We start from the raw sequence: 19,687 nt of genomic DNA, 5'->3' as shown, positions 1-19,687 counted from the left end.
TATTTAAGAGATTGCAACTCTTCAGATCCCAAAGTAATACAGATTCGGTATAGAAATGGCTAGGATTCTAGTAAGAGTTCTGGAAAAGACTTTAAAGATATATAATTTATAAGCCTTACTTTTAATAAAAGCTAATTAAAATAGGGCTACCGTCTAGCTACTAAGTATAGCAAGCTTACTACTCTCTGGCCGCATAGTACCCTTAATAAAATCATCTCCTAATTGACTTATCCTGATTTACCTACTACTAGTGCAACCCACAAGAGGGATAAAATTACCCTTCCTAAAGCGGTAGCAAAAGAGAATAATCGTAGTTCAATTGCATCAGTTTAGAAGGCTGGAAGAGTATCTGAGAGAGCAAAGAAGAGAGTAGCTGAGGAGCAAGCACGTGAGAATGGAGCTAGAGAAGGAGGAGAATCAGGTGATCAAGTGGAGGGGAGGGTACCAAAAAGGGCTAGGGTGGCTATGGGAGCACCTAGACATAGTGGGAGGCATATATAATAAAGCTTGATTTGGATGGAGTATTCTATATACTGTTTTGCTATTCCCGAGACCTCAATATTACCCGATTAGGTAATCGGGACCTACTGTGGCTTGCGAATCGTATTCCATTTCCTATTGATTAATCGGAGAGCCGATTGATCAATCGTAGCGCCCGATTCATAAACCGCTCGTATTGATAGATGGGATGGAACAGATCGAGCGCGAAGTGAGTGAGATTCTAGAAAATGGAATTTTAGGGTCCACGTGGTGCCCCGTTGAGGAATTGCAGACCAAATCGATCTCATTGAGTTCCTCCTTTCCAGAATGAAAGGATGGCTCAAAAATATTCCTAAGTGTCTCTGTCTCACGATGCTGCTCGGTGTTGAAGTGGGGCCACGCGGGGTAGACCACAAGGGCTAGCTCCCCATTATAACTCCGCTAAATCCGCCAAATTTCTCCAACTCTCTCGCCGAAACAACATCATCCGTCTTCTCTGTCCTCCTCTGCCACTCAATCATGGCCATCACCAAGGTCCCTCTGACCAAAGCCGCAATGCGCAAGGAAATTCCAGCAGGCGATGAACCTCTGGTCGACACCACAGCGTCTCTGCTGCTCCGTTCCAAGCGCCTGGAACGACTCCAAAAGAAACGCCACCAAAAAGAAGCTGCCTCGAAGCAGTACGCAACGTTCTTGGATCTCCCCTCAGAGCTTATCCTCAACATCCTGAGCCTCCTCCGACCCAGCGACATATTCACGCTATCTCAAGTCAACCATGGCCTCCAAAACTTCATCCTCAAAGATGCATCTCGCATTGCTGGTACCGTCATCGCAGAACGATATTCGATTCTGACAAGATGTTTCCCGCTACCCGTCCTCCTTGAGAACGTAGACAAAGAAGCACACTCCGCCCTCCTCGATAACGAGAGACAAGCAAAGCACCTACAAATCCACAAGAAACCATACCAGCACGTACAAACCCCGGATCCACGCACGATCTGCACATGCTTGACATGCATGCTGACATGGAACAATCTCTGTCTTCTGGTCGACTTCGCACACTGGCAGCAGAATTTAGAGCAAGGGGAACCCATCCCGATGGTCCCGCGTGGGAAAAATCCCAAATGGAACCAAACGCTCATCTCAGCCAACGCAGCAGTCGTCCAAAAGGCCCTCTACAACACATTATGGTACGCACGGATCCTCGAGCAACATCTCAAGTCCATAGTTGGTTCAATACGTCGGCACGGAAACAATGCAGGGAACAAACGGCGACGGTTCAGGATGACGGTACAAGATGCTGCTACGGAGACTGATGCCTTCCTGAGTAGGAGCAGACCTCCGTCAATGGATTTCCCGTTTCATAGAGATAGTTATTATATGTTGGAGGCGTACCTGCCGAATCGAGGGTGGAATTCGGAGGTCAATGGGTGGGTGTACATGCCAGCAACGCAGCATGATCGAGACGTTGAATTTGTCAAGACTTGGGCGAAAAGGAGAAGAGAGGTTGCTGCTGAGGCTAAGGAGTTGAAGGAGGTGTCGTGATGGGAGAATTGGTTCCCGTTCATGGCTCTGATCCGGTTGCATTAAAATTCAAAATATAGGGGCAGATCTGGATTTCCGATACGCATAAATCCGAAGAGATGCATTCCATGACCCGCTTCGTTCGGATAATCTCCTACTCTTTGGTTACCGCCTCGTTACTAGAAGGTTGTCTGAACCGAGTGGTGTTCAGAATTTTCCAAACTATCCCTGTGCTATGTTCTCGCCTTCATAGGACTCGCCCGTTACAGTACTGCCGGAGCGATATTGGGCAATGTCCCAACAGGACTTCGACCAGTTGAGAACAGCCAGCTTCGCAAGATCTGAGCTTAAGATAACATCTGCATATTAGCAAGCTATTGTGATATGCGCATCTCCCAAAACTATGAGGGTTGAACGAGAGCGAAGATGCGAGTCGAGGTCCTTCATTGGCAGGGACGAGCATCGAAACTACTAAGCTTACAGTACCCCCTCTTCTCAACCCCGACCCCACCTCAGAGATACATAAATCTCACCACCCGACGCATTTCCATCCAAACCCGAGCCTCCATCCCTTACTTTCCCCCTGATCAATCTCAAAGCTCCAGCCCAAGATGCATCTCCTTCCCCTCCTCACGCTCCTCCCTCTCGCCAATACCCACGGCATCCTCCTCGCCCCTCTCCGCGTGCTCCAGGCGAAAAATCTCTGTTTTACTGTGGTGAAGAAATAATGATTAGCAAGAACCAACGAACAATACCTCGCAGAACCGCTATGGTGACAATAATGGTCTACGAACTGTTTGGAGAGCATTCCGCCAGGATCACCCCTCCCGACGCGACATTGAGAAAACATGTCTCGATATTCGCTGGATTGATTGGTCCGACCTCAAGGGCGATCCCAATAACAGCTTCTATCCAAACATGTGGTACGGCATGAAGACCGTCACCTCAAACGTTTCCTGGGAAATATTTGAGTGTTTTAGACAGACAAACGCGGATTTTTGGATTTTAGGCGTGAAGCTTAGGGATATTTCCCCGAGATGGATCCGTAGTCGAGATTCTGTGGGCGAGAATAGAGTACAGATATTGAGCATACAGAACTTCTGAGTTAGATGGCGAGCGATTTGCATCTTATTATTCTAGCACGTACTAGACGGAAGCTGGTTACCAAATCTAGGGGGTACCTTGGGATGGCTCGGGAAGAAGCATTAAAGGACGATGTCATTGCTGTTTCATGTGGGGGCAACTTTCCTGTTGTTCTATGCACGTGCGGGGATAGGTACTATGTTTCAGGAGGGTGTTATGTTTGACGGAGTTATGGATGGCGAGCTCATGGGGGCAAAGGATCGGGGAGAGTATCAAGAGTGAGAGAGATCACACTTTGCTGAAGTCATTGTCTCATCAGTATAGGGCCACTGTGCTGAATATCAGAGAAACCTGGTCCAATCTTTGTCAAGAATCTTGGCAGCAGAGAAACCATGGTATTCAAGACAATGTTCTTCTACGAAGCAGCACAATCTGCTGTGATAGGCGAGATGATTCTATAACTCAGGACTGCCGACCAGTCATTGCATCAATGTGCAGCCTTTCTACGAAATGACCAAACACAAATGGGCCATCTTTTATCATCTTTTCCCTCCCCTTTGTGTGCTCCTCCAGGAGAGGCAATTCTCTGACGTGCGGACCCCACGAACTTAACGTATGAGGAATGGTGTTTGCTCGGCGACCTGAAACGACAATCTAGCAGGGAGATAGCAACTTTTCAGAGCATGAGGGCTCTGGGTAGATCTGTAAACAAGAATAAAAGATGGTCACGTCATGAAGCAAGATTTGGAATGGACCGTTACCGCTTTCTCCAGTGCCAGCGAGCTGGGGACCCAGTCGCCAAGACAAAACCCGCCTCCCCACTGGATTCAAGCGAATAGAAGAGGGAGTTAGTGAATGATATATTCTATAAGGGTTACGCGGCCATCTCGTATCGCTACGCTGTGCCTCCCTTGCACTTGAATAGTGACCATTGGGATTGGTTGGATCGTGCATACAATGCCAAGAAAAGAATGTACGAGTTCAACCCACGATCGCCAACTTTGGATATGTGCCTCTCTCTTTTGGAGCCCATCAAATAAGCTTAGAATTCCTCCATTTCTCAAGCTCGACTTACCATGAGATCAAGGAGAACATCCTCAGCAGAAGCCACCAAACACTTCAACGCAACGATCAGTAAAATATCACCATGACCACCCTACTCACTACCACTCGGCCCGATGCTCCCACTGTAACAGCAGTGCCATCTACTGCCCAAACCACCCTTCAAACGACTCCTGCGCAAACGACGGCGATCCACGCACCAACCGCCTATGTCAACATCAGCTGTTCCAAATCATACTCACTTGCTGAGGCTGCAGGTGTTGGCGTCGCTGCCGGAGCCATTGTTGCTTCAATCATCGTTTTGGCCTTCATCTTCATTCGTCGCCGCCAGACCCGGGCCCGCAAGATCTCGCCCACAGTCAGCCCAAACGTTCTCGTGACAGGACCAATGGACCACAATAGAGATGAGTGGGAGAAGGATCGCGAGGGATCGAAGGATGCTATTGTGAAGGGGAACGGAAGCCTGAAGTACAAGGAGCCACCGATGTATACGAAGTTGGTATAAAGGGATGGAGACTGAAGGAAATCGATCCCGAGGAATACAGTACATAACGTGTACAGATGCGATGGAACCTATGTGATCGGGGAACACGAGGTAGTGGATATGGAGCTTCTGTTCTCTAAGATTAAAGAATCCTATGTTTAGAGTGATATTTATGTCAGGGTTGGATTGGAGTCCGCATGATATTATTTGTATTAAATCAAGTTGTCTGGATTCACAGTACCTTATCAATTAACGCAACACAAAGGCTGAAGAAACAATACTCTCGCATCTAGCAAATTGGTTACACAAGAAACCAGCAATATGCGGCGCGCCTCAAGACTGGACCTCAAGGATATCATCCACGTGACATAACCCCCCTGAAGGACTTGCCAAGACTCTCGCTTAATTCGGCTCAGCGCCACAGCATATCTAAGTGAGACCACAGATGAATTTCGTTTTGAGCGCAACATCAGCCATAGCACCAACTTGGTACTGCGATCTGCGTTTGGATCAGCATTCATGAATCGTTACCAACCAATAATTACGGCTATAATTTTGCATAATCGAGATGTGGGGTGATCCAGGTACCGGCTACCATTGAAGTGGGACTTCCTCTTCCAGTCAGGATCTATAACCTTATGTACAATCGTATGTCCTACTTTTAAAAGGGTTTCTTCTCTCATCCCTTTCTTAATTAGTCCCCCTTTGCTTTTGGACCACAATGAGGTACATGTTGTGGCTTCCGAGCTCGCTGGCAATGTCAATTAGCCCAGCAAGCACGTTGATACCAAAAGCCCATGCAGCAGTCTGCAGACGAACAATTTGACCCGCTAACAGGTGGCAAAACTGCTCCATACCCCGCACAGACAATCGACATACAGCTTTGTTGGATGTGCCCTCCTAAGCTACTTCGCCTAACTCAGACAACCAGATGGATCATTTCCCAAACAGTACACGATATGCGCCTCACGAAAAGGGAACATTCAAGCAGAGATACTTGTTTGATTCGACGTACTACGGGTCTGGTGGGTGAAACTGATGGTACCTATGGATTTTCGAATCTAGCATCTGGGAGTAAGACAGCCCACAATCCTTAATAAAATCTCGCTGAACCAGATCCTATAATTATTCTCATTCTTATGCAAGCAACGAATGAATTGGGAGTGATTACTCTCTTTGTAATTAGAGTTGAAAGGGTTATATACAGCTCAGATGAACTATATTCATTACGTTATGAATAGTATAGGGACTTTGCATATAACTATATTGAAACGTGCACAGCACAGCAAAGCATAAACACCTATGAATTAACGAAGCACCCGTTGCGGAGCAAACTAGGGTTAGTTATATAAGATGTCGCAAGCAATCGTTCCCCTCTGCTAGTCAATACTATCTTGTTGGGACACAGAGTAGCTAGAGAAGCTACACATCTAGCAGAACTTGCAGTCCTTCTGTCATATCATATATACAAATATCTCTCCGTCATATCGCACCATGAGGTCCAGGAATAAGGACAAGCCAACCAAACCAAATGCTCCTTAAGCGCATCTACAACCGTAAATTCCATTCTACCCTCACTCAATGATAATGGCAATTGTGCTTTTAGAAACTCTACCAAGTTCTTCTGATCACTGCTTTCCGTCTCCGTAGCCACCAGCTCAATGCTCTGCCAACTAGCGAACTTGGAGAAGCCACCAGACCATCTAAGAACGCCATTAGTTACAAGCAATACCTTTTTCGGCGCCCCGAAGCATCTAAAGAACTCTGCGTAATCCGTCGCCGGCCATATCCCAGGCGCGCAAAACTCCCTAATGCCATGTCTGACCTGCCAGGTCTTCGGCCTCTCCTTCCACTCTACAAGATCCTTCGAAGTCTTTAACGCCGTATTCTATCGCAACCTTATCGAATGCCGCAACCGGGTACGCCGACGATCCATCATCGTTGCAGGCTCCTTTTAATTCAGTAGCTATTATCCTCCCTACCGCATAGAGAGAGATATATAGCGTATCTAACCTGGGATGGATGAACGTTGGACCGAATGCGACGAAGATGAATTTGCATATATCGCGAGATTCTTTGCAAACGGTAAAGAGGCTGGGAAGGTGCGTATGTAACTGTTTCGTGGGCCCTCTGCTTGCTCCTAGAGGCTCTAGTTCTGAGGGAAATGGGATGCCTGCGTCGACACCTAGTTGGAGAATTCGCGCCTCGAATGTATTCTCGTATATCTTCAGCCGCATCTCCTTTGGCAGCTTCGGAAAGAGATGGAATGTGGACATCATAGTTAGTTGGGTGGTAAGTAGAGTAAACGAGAGAGGATTTGTAGTTACGAAGTACTTCTCGGCGGCCCCCACAGAGCAGGGAAAACAGGGCTAGAAACCAGCTAGTCTATAACTGTACTAGGCCAGGGTAAATTTGGATCAAAACAAAGATCAGAGAGTGTTCGGCTCGTGACAGCGTGCGTCTCGGGACGCGGGGACAGACGTTACGTCACAATCAGGCCAGCCATACCTCGTCAGACCATAATTGCCAACAGCGGATCCACTTTTGCAATTTTGTCAGCGCCAGACCACGATTCTTGACACGGCGGTGCTTTACCACAGCAACTCTGTTTCGGATATGATCCTCGCTCTTTGCATGAACCTCCCTCCTGCGTGGCACCTCCATCGACGCGGCTCAAGCATCGACGCCGACTCCACTTTGAAACCGAGCCCATCGCCTTCGACCCGGAAGTCGGCCTCCCTTCCCACGCCGAGTATCGCGATGTCCAAAGAGAAACAGAGCGAATAACAGGTAGGGACACAGTATTCCTGGCGAATGTCTGATTCGACGCCTCTCTTACGATCACTCGAGAGATAAAAGGCGGTGTGCGGATGATTCCTCAAATGCTGCCAACCGGAAATGTTGTCACCTTCCGGACCAGCAGGAGCCCATCGCCATACCTGTGCATGGCAGCACAAGATGCAAAGTAGACAGGCCCGGACGCCCTTGATACAGAATGGGGAAGTAGCTGCCGTCGACAATCCACAGCACTAACCGACAACAGAGCCATGCGAGTTACACGGCATTATCTGAGCAGCAACATCAAGCCCTCCAAGATGAAAACGAGGCTGCAATCAATTCGCTGGCCACCTTTGATTCCTCACTTATTAACGATCTGACTTTGCTACTACCTGCCTTCCCTTTATTGCTTTTGTCTTTATCAAAAGTTCCCATCATCTTCCATCGTTTCTAATCTCTTTCTTCGCCTCCTCATCTTCTCATCCTCAATTCCAACTTCGGCGTCAACATTCAAGATGGTGTTGAAACCGTTCCACACAGAAGCCCTAAATGGGTTGTGCTCCAAGGATCAACTAGACCTACTAGACTCGATCGACTGTCTCCGTTCGCAAGGCATCAGTCACTATGTCTCATTGCCACAGATCATTGTGTGCGGGGACCAGTCATCTGGAAAGAGCTCTGTGCTAGAAGCAATATCCGGCGTACCGTTTCCTACCAAAAGCAACCTGTGTACCCGATTTCCGATAGAATTAGTCCTCCGCAAGACGTCGCACATCGGCGTAAGCGTGTCGATTGTCCCGCACGAATCGCGCAGCGAGTCTGGGCAGCTGTCCCTCGGCGGCTTTCACGAGAAGCTAGATGGCTTCGATGGGCTTCCAACCCTGATTGAGAACGCGAAAGCAGCCTTGGCAATCTCCACACATGGTAGAGCTTTCTCAAAAGATCTCCTCCGAGTTGAGGTCTCGGGTCCCGACCGGCCTCACTTGACCATCGTGGACCTGCCTGGCCTCATCCACTCCGAAACGAAGCAGCAATCGGCTTCCGATGTTGAGCTGGTACAAGATGTCGTTCAAGCCTATATGAAGGAGCCAAGAAGCATCATCCTCGCGGTAGTCTCGGCGAAGAACGATTATGCGAACCAGATCGTGCTAAAGCTCGCCCGCGCTGCTGATAAGAAGGGCAATCGGACGCTCGGCGTTATCACCAAGCCGGATACTTTGATTGCGAGTTCCGAGAGTGAAGCCATGTACGTCTCTCTCGCGAGAAACCAGGATGTCGAGTTCCGGTTAGGCTGGCATGTCTTGAAAAACATGGACTCTGAAACGGGAGAGTGGTCGTTGGCGGATCGCGACGTCAAGGAAGAGGAGTTCTTTTCTCAAGGGATATGGGAAGATCTGCCCCGCTCCCTCTTAGGCGTCGACAAGTTACGGAACAGGCTGAGCAAGGTCCTTCTCAGGCAGATCGCTGCCGAGCTGCCAAGCTTGATCAATGAAATCGAAATAAAATCCAACGCTCGCCGCAGTCTGCTAGATAAGCTGGGCAAGCCTCGAGCTACCTTAGACGAATAGCGGCTCTATCTACTCCACATTAGTCAATCATTCCAGTCTCTCATCAAAGCGTCCGTGGATGGCACTTATAACGATCCGTTCTTTGAGGATGCTCAGTCTGAACCCGGCTATCAAAAGCGTATACGGGCCGTGGTACAGAACCTCAACCTAGACTTCGCTGAACGCATCGCCAGGCGAGGCCACTACCGTGAGATTATCGACTCTCCCCGCAAGACGGCTGTTCCTAGAGGGGTAACTGCAACGACGAGAGAAGATTTCATGGATCACATACAGCACCTGGTGCGGAGGACTAAGGGTCGAGAGTTGCCGGGAACCTTTAATCCCATGATAGTGGCAGATTTGTTCCTCGAACAATCATCTCCCTGGGAAGCGCTCACCCGAGGCCACATCGAAAAAGTCTGGCAGGCCGCTAAAAAATTCCTTACTCTAACAACCACCTACGTCGCCGATACTGCAACCTCCAAAACACTCTTCCAAAAGATCTTCGAGCCTGCGTTAAAGGAGCTATTAGGAACTCTGAACGCAAAGAGCACTGAGCTGCTAACGCCACATCAGAAAAGTCACCCGATCACATACAATCATTATTTCACCGAAGCTCTCCAAAAGGCCCGGAACGAACGAAGCAGGGATGAATACACAAGGATTATCAAAGACTTCTTCGGCACCTCTTCCATTGAGTCGGTATATCTTAACCACTAATCCAAGGATCTCCGCCCGCTTGTGGCAGCCCTCGTGCAACGTACGGAACCTGACATGAACCGATTTGCGTGTTCTGAAGCTTTGGACTGCATGGAAGCCTACTACAAGGTCGTCTATTTCTCCTGCGTATTCTGCCCCTACTTCTACAAAACCCTAGCTAATGCTTTCTTGTATACTTGATAGGTTGCTTTGAAACGTTTTGTCGATGACATTGCTATCGAAGTTATCGAAGCCAAGCTCATCTCCCCGCTCCATAATATCTTCTCTCCTATTACCGTCACTTCTATGTCCGCGGACCTCGTGACTTGCATCGCTGGTGAGTCTGAGGAGAACCGCGCCCAGCGCGCACAGTTGAACAAACAGCTGGAAGTCCTTATGAAGGGTATTGAGACCTGCAGGCGCTTCGTCGGCGTCAGAATCCTTGGTAAGATTGTACCTGGCTTGTCCATTTGTGGACTATCGCTCATATGATCAGGAGGTGTGGATGATAGCACGGTTCAATCAGAGAACACGTCCAACTCCACAGACTATGTCCCTAGCGGCTCCGATGAGGCGTTTGATGATTCAGCTTCAGATGACGGCAGGTCGCTATCGGATAGCTTTCACAGAGGCGCGAGCGAGCCCATTCAATATCCCGCTCCCGTTCCCCTAGGGGAGCGAGAAGTAGTGGAGGAATTAAACGACGAACCAAAAGAAGAAATTTACATCTCTTCTAAATCCAAGAAAGATAAGAAGAAGTCGAAAGTTGCAGCGAAATGGTTTTCTGAGTATGATTGACTGTTATGCAATTAGTAGCCGAATGGCGGGTTCTAGTACTAGAAGAAATACAAGTATGGACATGAAGTAATAGCAAGCTCTCTCCGTCTCAAAACATGCATCGATAACAGAATTTGTCTCGCGCCTCCATCTAGTAAAGAGCCCATCCATGTGTCAGTGAAATCCCTCCCTCGTTATGATGTTAACGAGCACCTTTTCAATTTTATGCACAAGCTGGCAAGGAGTTACCCTCCCAGTCTTCTAGTTCCTCGACCGCGGCTTCCAACAGCATCCTTAAAATGACTAATGACCGCCGATCTGGGAGCGAAGTTAGGGATAGCCTTGGGTATGACCGTCCAGTAACCATGTTAAAGGGACAGATTATACTGACGTGCCGTGTGGCTCAAGAAATGCATCGCACTCCCCAAGGAGGCTAAGTATCCTTTGTAAGGACATACAAAGCCCTCACCGGCAGCCCGAGAGTGAAGGTACTAAACTCGGAGGTGCTAGCCGAGAGCTCCCGTTTTCGCGGTCCTGCTTCAGAATAGCTCGGGGGCTATTGACGGCTCTCTGAATTCCTTAGCAGCAATAGATTCCACATCAGACTTATCGTTCACTAGGGTTTTCGCATCCTAATCCATATTTGTCTCCTCTGCTTCCTCCTGAGAGATATCCGCGTTGTCATCGTCGTCCTCCGCATCCGTATTACTATACAGGCGACTTGTTTTTGGTCGCCCTATTGACTTTGGCGCCTTATACTAGTAAGGGGTTGCTTGCCTCCTGCAGAGCTGTACGAAATTTTCGACAAGCCCGAACTACACTTGAATAATCTGGTCCTCGCCCAGGCTATCCAGGGGTATAAAGAGTGATCTGGCAATTGTAGCTCGCTCCGCCAAAAATTAAAAGACAAATTCAATGTATAACTCAACAACCACTGGTCGCATTGTTCAGCAAATAGGCCCATTCGATTCGCCTGGTCCGGTTGCCCTTCTGTTCCCGAGCGCGTCCCAATCCGCCTGTGCGCGCCTGCGTTGCTTGTGTCGCTCCACCCCCAGCACCCGCAGCCCTCGCAGCCCTCGCAGCCCTCGCAGCCCTAACCTAAATCAACCGCCCAAAGGCACAATTCTAAAGTAAGCGTAGTAAAGAGGTTGGGGGTCATCCGAGTCGTCGGGATCCGACCACACCGTTACAGATTCAATTGTCCTTTTGCCGAATTGTTCTTTATGGGTTGCAAGCAGCCATGCTACTCCACGACCGTTTGGAGTCCCAAGCATCGCTAGTCCAGCTGCGTCGCTCATCTGGACATCCACGCCAGGCCAAACCCTAACCTTCCCCCCGAGTATTCGTTGTATCACCTCTATGGTGTCTGCGTTAGTAACTTCAGTCCGGAAGACATAATTTAGTTCTCTGATGTCTAACCCCCGATCTATTCCTTGAGATTGCCATTCGACAAATACCACATCAGACCAATACGTTACATCAGCGTATATAGGGTTTTGGATTCCCGCCTCATCAAACCAGAATGCTGGCCCGTAATTACTCTCAGCAACAATGTACCCATGTCGTAGATTGTAATAGTTAATGTATGCTGCTTCCGATGGCTAGAATAGACAGTTATTAGCAAGTATTATTTTTAATAGAGCCTATAAAAACATACAGGAGCGGTTTGGCCTTTCGTGTTTTGACTTTCCCTGTCGTGTTGCCAAGTTATTTGTACAGTGTCAGCTGGATCATATGTAAGACCCAGTCTGTTAAATGCTGGCTCAAGATTCGCAAACTTCCCCAGGGCACCTTCGACAGGGTACCGATCCCATCCGCTTTTTTTCAAATCATCATCCGTTGTATAAATACTTTGGCGGGTTCCGAATGGAAATTCGAGAAAACAAAGGTAGTTTAGGCCTTTGTCTATGGCATCAGAATAAGTGTCTCTCTCTGAAAGATAATTTAAAGTTGGGATAGATAATGGTTGCGTGTTAAGTGATTCGTTGAAAGATTCTAGCACTAGCACCTCAGCTGGGAGGGAGAGTGCTAATTGGAATATTAAAAAGCAAAGGACTAAACTGGTAAACCGCTGGATACGCCCCTTACCTGAGTCAGCTTAGATATTACTTTGGTTAATAGAGAACTTACCATGCTTGAAAATTTGTAGAAGCTACTATAAGAACAATTATTCATTATAGGATATCACACTTCAAACTGGTCGAAGATAACTAAGATAATATAAAGGCCGCGGCTATAAGTCTGGGTAATATAGTGCGTTCGGCCCTATAAGAGCCTAAGGAGCTTCATATAGGAGCTTGAGGGTCCCTGTAATTATAGCATACACTCCCTGCAAACTAGTATAAGCGTAAAAGCCAGTACGGTGCCGAGCTCCGACCGGCTGGTAGTTTCAGTAGCTAAGGACCTATAATTTTAGTAGGCCACCTAGCTTTAATAGCCCCTTAATTAATTTCATATTTTATATAAACTAAAACAAAAATCCTAGTTTTAATAAAGTTTATGACTTAATTATAAAATACTAAGTCTTTAATTTTTAAACTTTTAGTTTTAATAGATAAATTTATTTAAAATAAAAAAACACTAATTCTTTAATATTAAGCTTTAAATTAAATACAGTTATTTTAAAACTTGAATTAACAGAAAGTTAAAAAACAGAATAATAATAAAATATCCTTTTTTTATTAAATTAATGTATAATATATAAATTATTATTATAGCCTAAAGCTATAAAACACTTAAGCCTTTAATAATAATAAAGCCCACTAATTTACAAGGGCTTATAAGAGATTAAAATGAACGGCGCAATTATCCCTCCGTCCGGCAGCCAAAACCTCAGCGCCAACAGGGACCCCTAGATACTCGGCTTTTATTCGCTCCTTTACGTTGTCTGGCCTGTACAGCCTTGTATCGCTATAGCAATTTCGGTAGATTTGGTTGGTAGAACCCCCCTGCTAGCGCTGAGGTTTTGGCTGCCGGACGGAGGGATAAGACCTTTATAAGCCTTATAGGCTCTAAAGTGGCTCAGGCTCGGCTTCGCTTGGGTCGTCTTTGTCGCTGCTATCTAGCTGAGTTGTTAAGAGAGCGTTTTTCTTGAGAGTTTGCTAAGCCTTAAGTACAAGCCTAGAAATTAAGGGGTAGCACAGCTATCTTTGTCCCAGGAGAAATAATTGTACCCTGAAGGGTCCACAGACAAGGGGTTTTTGTATGGTAAACGAGGTGGCAAATAAACTTTTAGTGACAATTATTTATCCAAGGATAAAGGTAAAGAGCAATTCAACCTTGTTTACCCTTGCGATTCGTGTCCAGTTATATAAATCTTTACGTTGTCAGCTCCTTCTTTGCCCTATACAAACCATACTTTTAGCTACTAATACCACAATGCATGCTACAGGCCGTGTTCTGTTATGCTTTGTTATTTTTATATGCTTTTGCTCTCCTCTCCAAGCCAAGCTAAAAGGGACTAGTTCAACTAGATCTCTCCAGGACAGGATATCTCAAGCTACTTCTCTATCTTCTTGGATGTCGCCTGTCAATCTAAACTCGTCTTCGTTAATAACGCCTTCGCCTTCTATATCAATTTCCTCAAATTCAAACCTTTCGAACTTGATATCAACTTCCTCGAAACCTATTTCCTCAAAACCTATTCCCTCAAAACCTATTCCCTCGAAATCTACACCAACTTTATTCTCAACGACGTCGACTTCTCGGTCTATTATATCAACTTCCTCGAAACCTATTCCCTCGAAATCTACACCAACTTTATTCTCAACTATATCGACTTCTTGGTCTATTATATCAACTTCGATTGCGACTACTACAATATGCTGCCACCATACATTAACAGCCATTATAGGAGATTTGGCTGGCGCTTTGTTTCTTGGCATAGAAGGGGGAGGTACTGTAATAGCTGAGTGTGCACCTGGAGGTGTAGAACCCAGATATGCAGGTGGACATCTAAAACGCAATTGTGAGCCTGTAGCGCTCACAATCGCAGAAGGCGCTCTGGTCGCTATAGTAGAAGGAGAGGATGGTGAGCCACAAGAGAGCTCTGTCTCTACTGAAACTCCATCGTCCACCCCATCGTCCAGTTCCAGCAAATGTGGTACAAAAACTGGGTATGATTACTGGGTAGAGTGTATCTCAACTGCTTTTGACGGAGGTGAGGGTTGTGTTACCACAAGCACCTCGAAGACGATAGGATGCTCCCCTACAACAACAATAACAACCACAACACTTGCGGCATGCGGATATATTAATCCTCGTGACCTGGAAGAACAGGGGGAAGACGGCGGCTGTCCCAATAATATCGATTGCAACGCACCATACTGTTTTGGTACAGTAGCACCTCCAACAGACGGCACCGGTCTCGGCGCTCCAGTCAACGCTACTTGCCAGAAATTCTTGCCAGGCTGTAATTGTACAGCAACAGCTCTTACACCTGGATTCTGCAGCTATTATATAACCTTTTGTGACTTGCCCAACTGCAACGGCCTACTCAAAGATGGCCAATGGAATTGCACAGGGCAATTTTTAGGCTGTCCTTGTACGCCCACGACAAAGTTTAGTTCTCCAACGACTACCAGCACCTCTACCAGCACCTCTACCAGCAGTTCTACCAGCAGTTCTCTGCTAGTGGTAGAGACCTCTATAGTGGCAGGGACCTCTATAGCGGCAGGGACCTCTATAGCGGCAGGGACCTCTATAGCGGCAGGGACCTCTATAGTGGCAGAGACCTCTACCAGCAGTTCTGTGCTAGTGGCAGAGGCAACTCTATCTACTCCATCGACAACTCGTCGGCAGCTGCTTCGGCACCTTCTAGGAATGCGTCATGCGTAACTTCGGGTATCTACGCGGATATGTCCTGCGCAGTTTCAATCGTAAGTGGATGCCCAGCAGGTGCTAATGGCATTTAACGCTGCGTTTATGGGTAAGAAAGACCCAATATACCCTGCTACCATAGTACTAATTATATCTTATTATAGACTCGAGGGCCAGGAATTGCTTTGGCTTTGTATTTATACTGCGGGTCTCAGAGCTACTGCGGGTCTGGAAGCACTTGTGCTAATTCGTATCAGGGTATAGGCTTTGCTTATGGATGGTGTACTGATGGGTACTTGAGTCTTACTATTCTCTTTCTAGTCTATATACTAATACTTAGTTATATTCCTATAGTGACTTCCCGTGTACTTGTAGTAAAAACGATGGCATTGGCACTTGACTCATCGGTAACTACATCCTAATTAGCAACGCCTAAGTTGCCATCTACTTGGAATGCCACTTCTTCGAGCAGTTCTTCGACTACCTCCGCAATTGTCGCTGTATCAAGGATATCTGGTCAGTGTGAATAATAAATAGAGTAGAGCAGAGTAGTGGCCCCTGTAACAGCGGGAACGAGGCAATGGCCAGGGCTCAAAGACCCAGGAAAATCCCATGTATTGAGAATACTAAGCTAAGGAAAAGAAGGAGAGAGAGAGAGAAGGAGAAGGGATAAAAGGAGGGAAATACTAGCTAAAACCACTGAAATGCCGGCTAGCCAGGTGAAACTACAAAGATTGCGGTATAAAGTAACGGGATTACAGGGCATAATTATATGCAGTCTACTAAATAGCCCTATAAGATCTTACTTGCCCCCTAAAGAGTATTTCGCTTAATTAATAAACATTCCAGGGGAGCTAAATTAGCTAACCAAATTAGTAATAAATAAAGATATACTCTAGCTATAAACTACTACTTTCTTCTATTTCTTTTTTCGTTCTTCCTTATACTTATTTCTATCTTCTAATCTAATTATCTCTTTTACGTAATATGGAATTGCCTTAATCTATTCTTGAATTTTCGCTTATAGAATATTCTCCTAATATTTCTCTTACCTTACTCTGAGCTTCTTACTATTACTAGTAGGCCCTTACTTTATAGTTTCTTTCTTTATATAGTATTATAAACGCTTAATAGTATTTAAATTAGGTAAGTTACTTAGCTATAGCATTTTTATAATCTTCCAGAAATTGTAAATCTATTATTAATAATAAGATTTATAAACTAAAGTATTATTCTTTTAAATAATTATTTTGAAATAGTTCTTCTAATATTTCTTTATAAAAGATAAGAGCTTTATAATTAAGATTTTCTTTTAGTAATAGTACTAATTAATTCCTCTATATCTATTCTTTGTTATAAAAGCTCTAGTTTCCTTATTATACTTTTATATTTTTCTTATTTTATTAGGCTTTTTTCTATATACTTTTATTTCTTTCTTTAGCTATTTCCTTTATTATTTCTCTTATTTTTATTTATTTGCCTTCTTAATTAAGGAGTTCCTTATATTTAAATTAGCTTTTCTATTTTTTTTTACTATACTATTTCCTTTTCTTATATATAATATAGCCTTCTTTTATTATATAAGAAATATTCCCAAAATATAAACTCAGAGAAGCCCTTTTAGTATCTTCTAATATAATACTTATTATATACTTCCCCTGGAAGCCTCTATATTCTTTTTTTCCTCTTATATTCCCTAATTAAACTATTATCTTATCTGAAAAAATTATATTTTTCTAGTTTTTAAATTCCTAATTCTTATATATTAAATATTAATCTAACTACTTCTTTTCACTAAATTCGTTCAAGCCAGGCTTTATTATTAGTTTATATTAAAAATAGATAGCTATAATAAGAACTTTCTAAACTATTTATATAATTACTTTATAACTCTTCTTTCTAATTTCCTTTATAATTATAATATAAGAAAAGCCTTATATAGTCGAATTTTAAAATATAACTTATAAGATATATTTAATTATAATAGGTAAGATTACTAGCTAGCCAAATCGGGATTAATTAAGAATATAATATACTTCTAGAAATATATTCTTATTCTTTCTTTCTTTATATTACCTAATAAGGCTTATAAGCTTATAAATACGAGTTCTAGATATTTCTATAGCTTTTTTAATATTACTTATAGATTTCTTTTACTCAAATATATAAATAGCCTTAATTCTTATACTAGTTATATACTCTTTATATATAATCTCAAATATAATAAAAACTATAGAAGTATTAGAAGAAGAATAAAAAGAAAGTATAAAGCTTAATATAAATAAGTTATTATCTTTATTTTCTGAATCTAATAATAAATTATATTAAATATTCTTTTTATCTTTTATAGCTTTACTATATTTTAATTTATTAAAATTAGAAAGAAGGAAAAGCTCTAATTAGCTATCTAATAAATCTGGAAAGTCAAATAAATTACTAAAAGTAGCTATAAATACTAGCTTTTATATAAGAAATAAGAGTAAAAAAGAGAGCAAATAGTAAAGAGCTCTTGCGAGAGAGATAAGAAAAGGGAATAAAGCTTACTTTACTCTACTACTAATTGCGGATATAGGCTTAAAAATATAGGAACTAAGGGCCCATAGAAAGCCTATAGCTTAATATAGCCTTCTAATCGGGCTATAGATAGTTTTAGTAGGCTTTAGAGGCTTTATATCTCTAATTTAGACTAATTATAAGGCTTATAGGGCTCGGTAAGATATTACAGGCTCTATTAATAGCCCTATATTTATATATATACCTGTAATCCCGTTACTTTATACCGTAATCTTTATAGTCAGGTAATAGCCGCCCTTATATAACCCTAACTAGTACTATTACAGCCCCTACTTATATTCTAATTAAGGTATTTATAAATATTTATAAATACTTTAAGTAATATATATATTACATATATATATTCTAAGCAAATATAATTACAGAAACCGAAACCGGAATATTTAAAATATCTTTTATATCTTATTTATTTGCTTTGCCTTTATAAACCTCAGAAAATAATTCAGGAACAGAATTAGGAACTTTATTATAAACCTCAAAAAGGTTCTGAGTAACGAGAAGCTAGCCCCTTATATCGCTATCTTTATAGTAAGTAAAGAACTATTAAAGTCCTTTAGTTATATATAAGTAAAGCTCGAGAATAAAGAGAACTTTAAATAAAAGGCCTTTCTGAACTTAGGTCACTCTTATAGCTATATCCGAATACGGGCAATTATCGGGCCGAGATATATGATATATAAGAACAAGTAATTTAACTTACCAAAAAAGTGGACAAGACAAATTATTATTTTAACTAGTGCGATATATTGCTTAGAATTATTGCGGACGGGACTTTGGGGCAATTTCAGTTTCTATTCTCTTTATTTTTAGCTTATTTTTGGCATGTATAATAGCGGGTCTCAGGGGCCTTTCTTATATAGATAATAGCGGAACACTCACATGCCCAGATGTGGCGTGTACCGGGAGGGGACTTGGGGATATAATATCCGCCCGCTCCCTGGCATCCCGCAAGGGGGCCACCAGGGTGCGGACAGCTTCAGGAGGCCCTGGAGGACTTTGATACGAGGCTCCAGAGCCTGCTATGCGAGGACTTGGGGCATTTATTCCAATCATCAGTGCTTGGGACACAGAACGATCATTAGGGGGCTTCAGGGGACTACAGGGACTTCAGGTGGCTTCAGGAGGTGATCTCAGGCAACAAGGCACGAATTCAGGCAGCAGCAGGAACCTGCAGGGTAGATTAGACCACTCCCGCGTGGGCCTCAGGTACGGAAGGGTGGGAAAGACTAAAACGACCCCTGCCCCTTTCTGATTTTGCGGGGGGGGGCCACAGCTAATCCCCACAGCTAATGGTCCTAATCCCCACAGCTAACCCTCGTCCGATCCGCGAGCCTGTCCTTGTGGTTTTGAGACCGAAAAAGAAGTAAAATTAAATTAAGAACTATATTAAATTATGAACAAATAAAGGAATATCGCGATTAATTTCCGATAAATTTATATTCGAAAAATATTTTAAACCTAATCATTATCGAGAAATTTAATTTCTTTAATTTTCAAAATATAAAATATCGGATATCTATTCGAATTCTTTCGGATCTTTAAATCGCTTTTTCAGGGATTTTGGTCTAAATTCTCGGGATATTCGGGTATTAAATATTCCGGAATATCCCGAGTTTTTGATTTTGAATTAATTAATCATATATTTGAGGGATTTTAATTTTATGATAAAATTCCTTAGAAAAATAATATTCAATCTTTCGTGCACTAATATTATGTTCCCAATATTATATGATCGAATCTGAATATAACTTTTTAGATTAAAGTCTAAAAATTTCTCGAGTCTATCGGTTAATTTATAGGGACGGGGTTAGCTGTGGGGATTAGCTGTAGCCCCCCCCCCTCCTGCCGCTTCGCCCCCACC

General features: G+C 43.8%; 8 protein-coding genes across 8 annotated transcripts; 5 read left to right on the top strand and 3 right to left on the bottom strand.

The window, feature by feature from the left end:
- Window positions 1-911: 911 nt before the first annotated feature.
- On the top strand, window positions 912-2,425 carry K444DRAFT_607085 (uncharacterized protein). Its single transcript, XM_024879108.1, has one exon. It carries the CDS (start codon window positions 1,000-1,002, stop codon window positions 2,023-2,025), a length of 1,026 nt encoding a protein of 341 aa, XP_024743692.1. The 5' UTR covers window positions 912-999; the 3' UTR covers window positions 2,026-2,425.
- A 467-nt stretch (window positions 2,426-2,892) lies between these two features.
- Window positions 2,893-3,368, top strand: K444DRAFT_607084 (uncharacterized protein). The gene has a single exon (XM_024879107.1). The coding sequence runs from the start codon at window positions 2,923-2,925 to the stop codon at window positions 3,106-3,108; it is 186 nt and encodes a 61-aa protein (XP_024743691.1). The 5' UTR covers window positions 2,893-2,922; the 3' UTR covers window positions 3,109-3,368.
- On the top strand, window positions 2,985-3,370 carry K444DRAFT_126162 (uncharacterized protein). The gene has a single exon (XM_024870424.1). The coding sequence runs from the start codon at window positions 3,114-3,116 to the stop codon at window positions 3,309-3,311; it is 198 nt and encodes a 65-aa protein (XP_024743690.1). The 5' UTR covers window positions 2,985-3,113; the 3' UTR covers window positions 3,312-3,370.
- An 864-nt stretch (window positions 3,371-4,234) lies between these two features.
- On the top strand, window positions 4,235-4,654 carry K444DRAFT_624266 (uncharacterized protein; the record flags this gene model as incomplete). The annotated part of the gene is made up of 1 exon (XM_024882379.1): window positions 4,235-4,654. One exon carries the CDS (start codon window positions 4,235-4,237, stop codon window positions 4,652-4,654), a length of 420 nt encoding a protein of 139 aa, XP_024743689.1.
- A 1,531-nt stretch (window positions 4,655-6,185) lies between these two features.
- Window positions 6,186-7,027, bottom strand: K444DRAFT_126147 (uncharacterized protein). Its single transcript, XM_024870423.1, has one exon. The coding sequence runs from the start codon at window positions 6,910-6,912 to the stop codon at window positions 6,442-6,444; it is 471 nt and encodes a 156-aa protein (XP_024743688.1). The 5' UTR covers window positions 6,913-7,027; the 3' UTR covers window positions 6,186-6,441.
- An 899-nt stretch (window positions 7,028-7,926) lies between these two features.
- Window positions 7,927-10,543, top strand: K444DRAFT_659015 (uncharacterized protein; the record flags this gene model as incomplete). Its single annotated transcript, XM_024886322.1, has 4 exons — window positions 7,927-8,856; window positions 9,016-9,660; window positions 9,862-10,102; window positions 10,154-10,543. The coding sequence occupies 4 exons, from the start codon at window positions 7,927-7,929 to the stop codon at window positions 10,453-10,455; spliced, it is 2,118 nt and encodes a 705-aa protein (XP_024743687.1). The 3' UTR covers window positions 10,456-10,543.
- An 815-nt stretch (window positions 10,544-11,358) lies between these two features.
- Window positions 11,359-12,609, bottom strand: K444DRAFT_624263 (uncharacterized protein; the record flags this gene model as incomplete). The annotated part of the gene is made up of 4 exons (XM_024882378.1): window positions 11,359-11,532; window positions 11,619-12,035; window positions 12,092-12,517; window positions 12,565-12,609. 4 exons carry the CDS (start codon window positions 12,607-12,609, stop codon window positions 11,359-11,361), a joined length of 1,062 nt encoding a protein of 353 aa, XP_024743686.1.
- A 1,319-nt stretch (window positions 12,610-13,928) lies between these two features.
- K444DRAFT_624262 (uncharacterized protein) lies at window positions 13,929-15,392 on the bottom strand (the record flags this gene model as incomplete). Its single annotated transcript, XM_024882377.1, has 4 exons — window positions 13,929-14,545; window positions 14,756-14,843; window positions 14,898-15,249; window positions 15,382-15,392. 4 exons carry the CDS (start codon window positions 15,390-15,392, stop codon window positions 13,929-13,931), a joined length of 1,068 nt encoding a protein of 355 aa, XP_024743685.1.
- Window positions 15,393-19,687: the final 4,295 nt, after the last annotated feature.

This window comes from Hyaloscypha bicolor (genome assembly GCF_002865645.1).
Source record: "Hyaloscypha bicolor E unplaced genomic scaffold K444scaffold_13, whole genome shotgun sequence".
NCBI lineage: Eukaryota > Fungi > Ascomycota > Leotiomycetes > Helotiales > Hyaloscyphaceae > Hyaloscypha > Hyaloscypha bicolor.
This window is presented reverse-complemented; position numbering and strand designations above follow the sequence as displayed.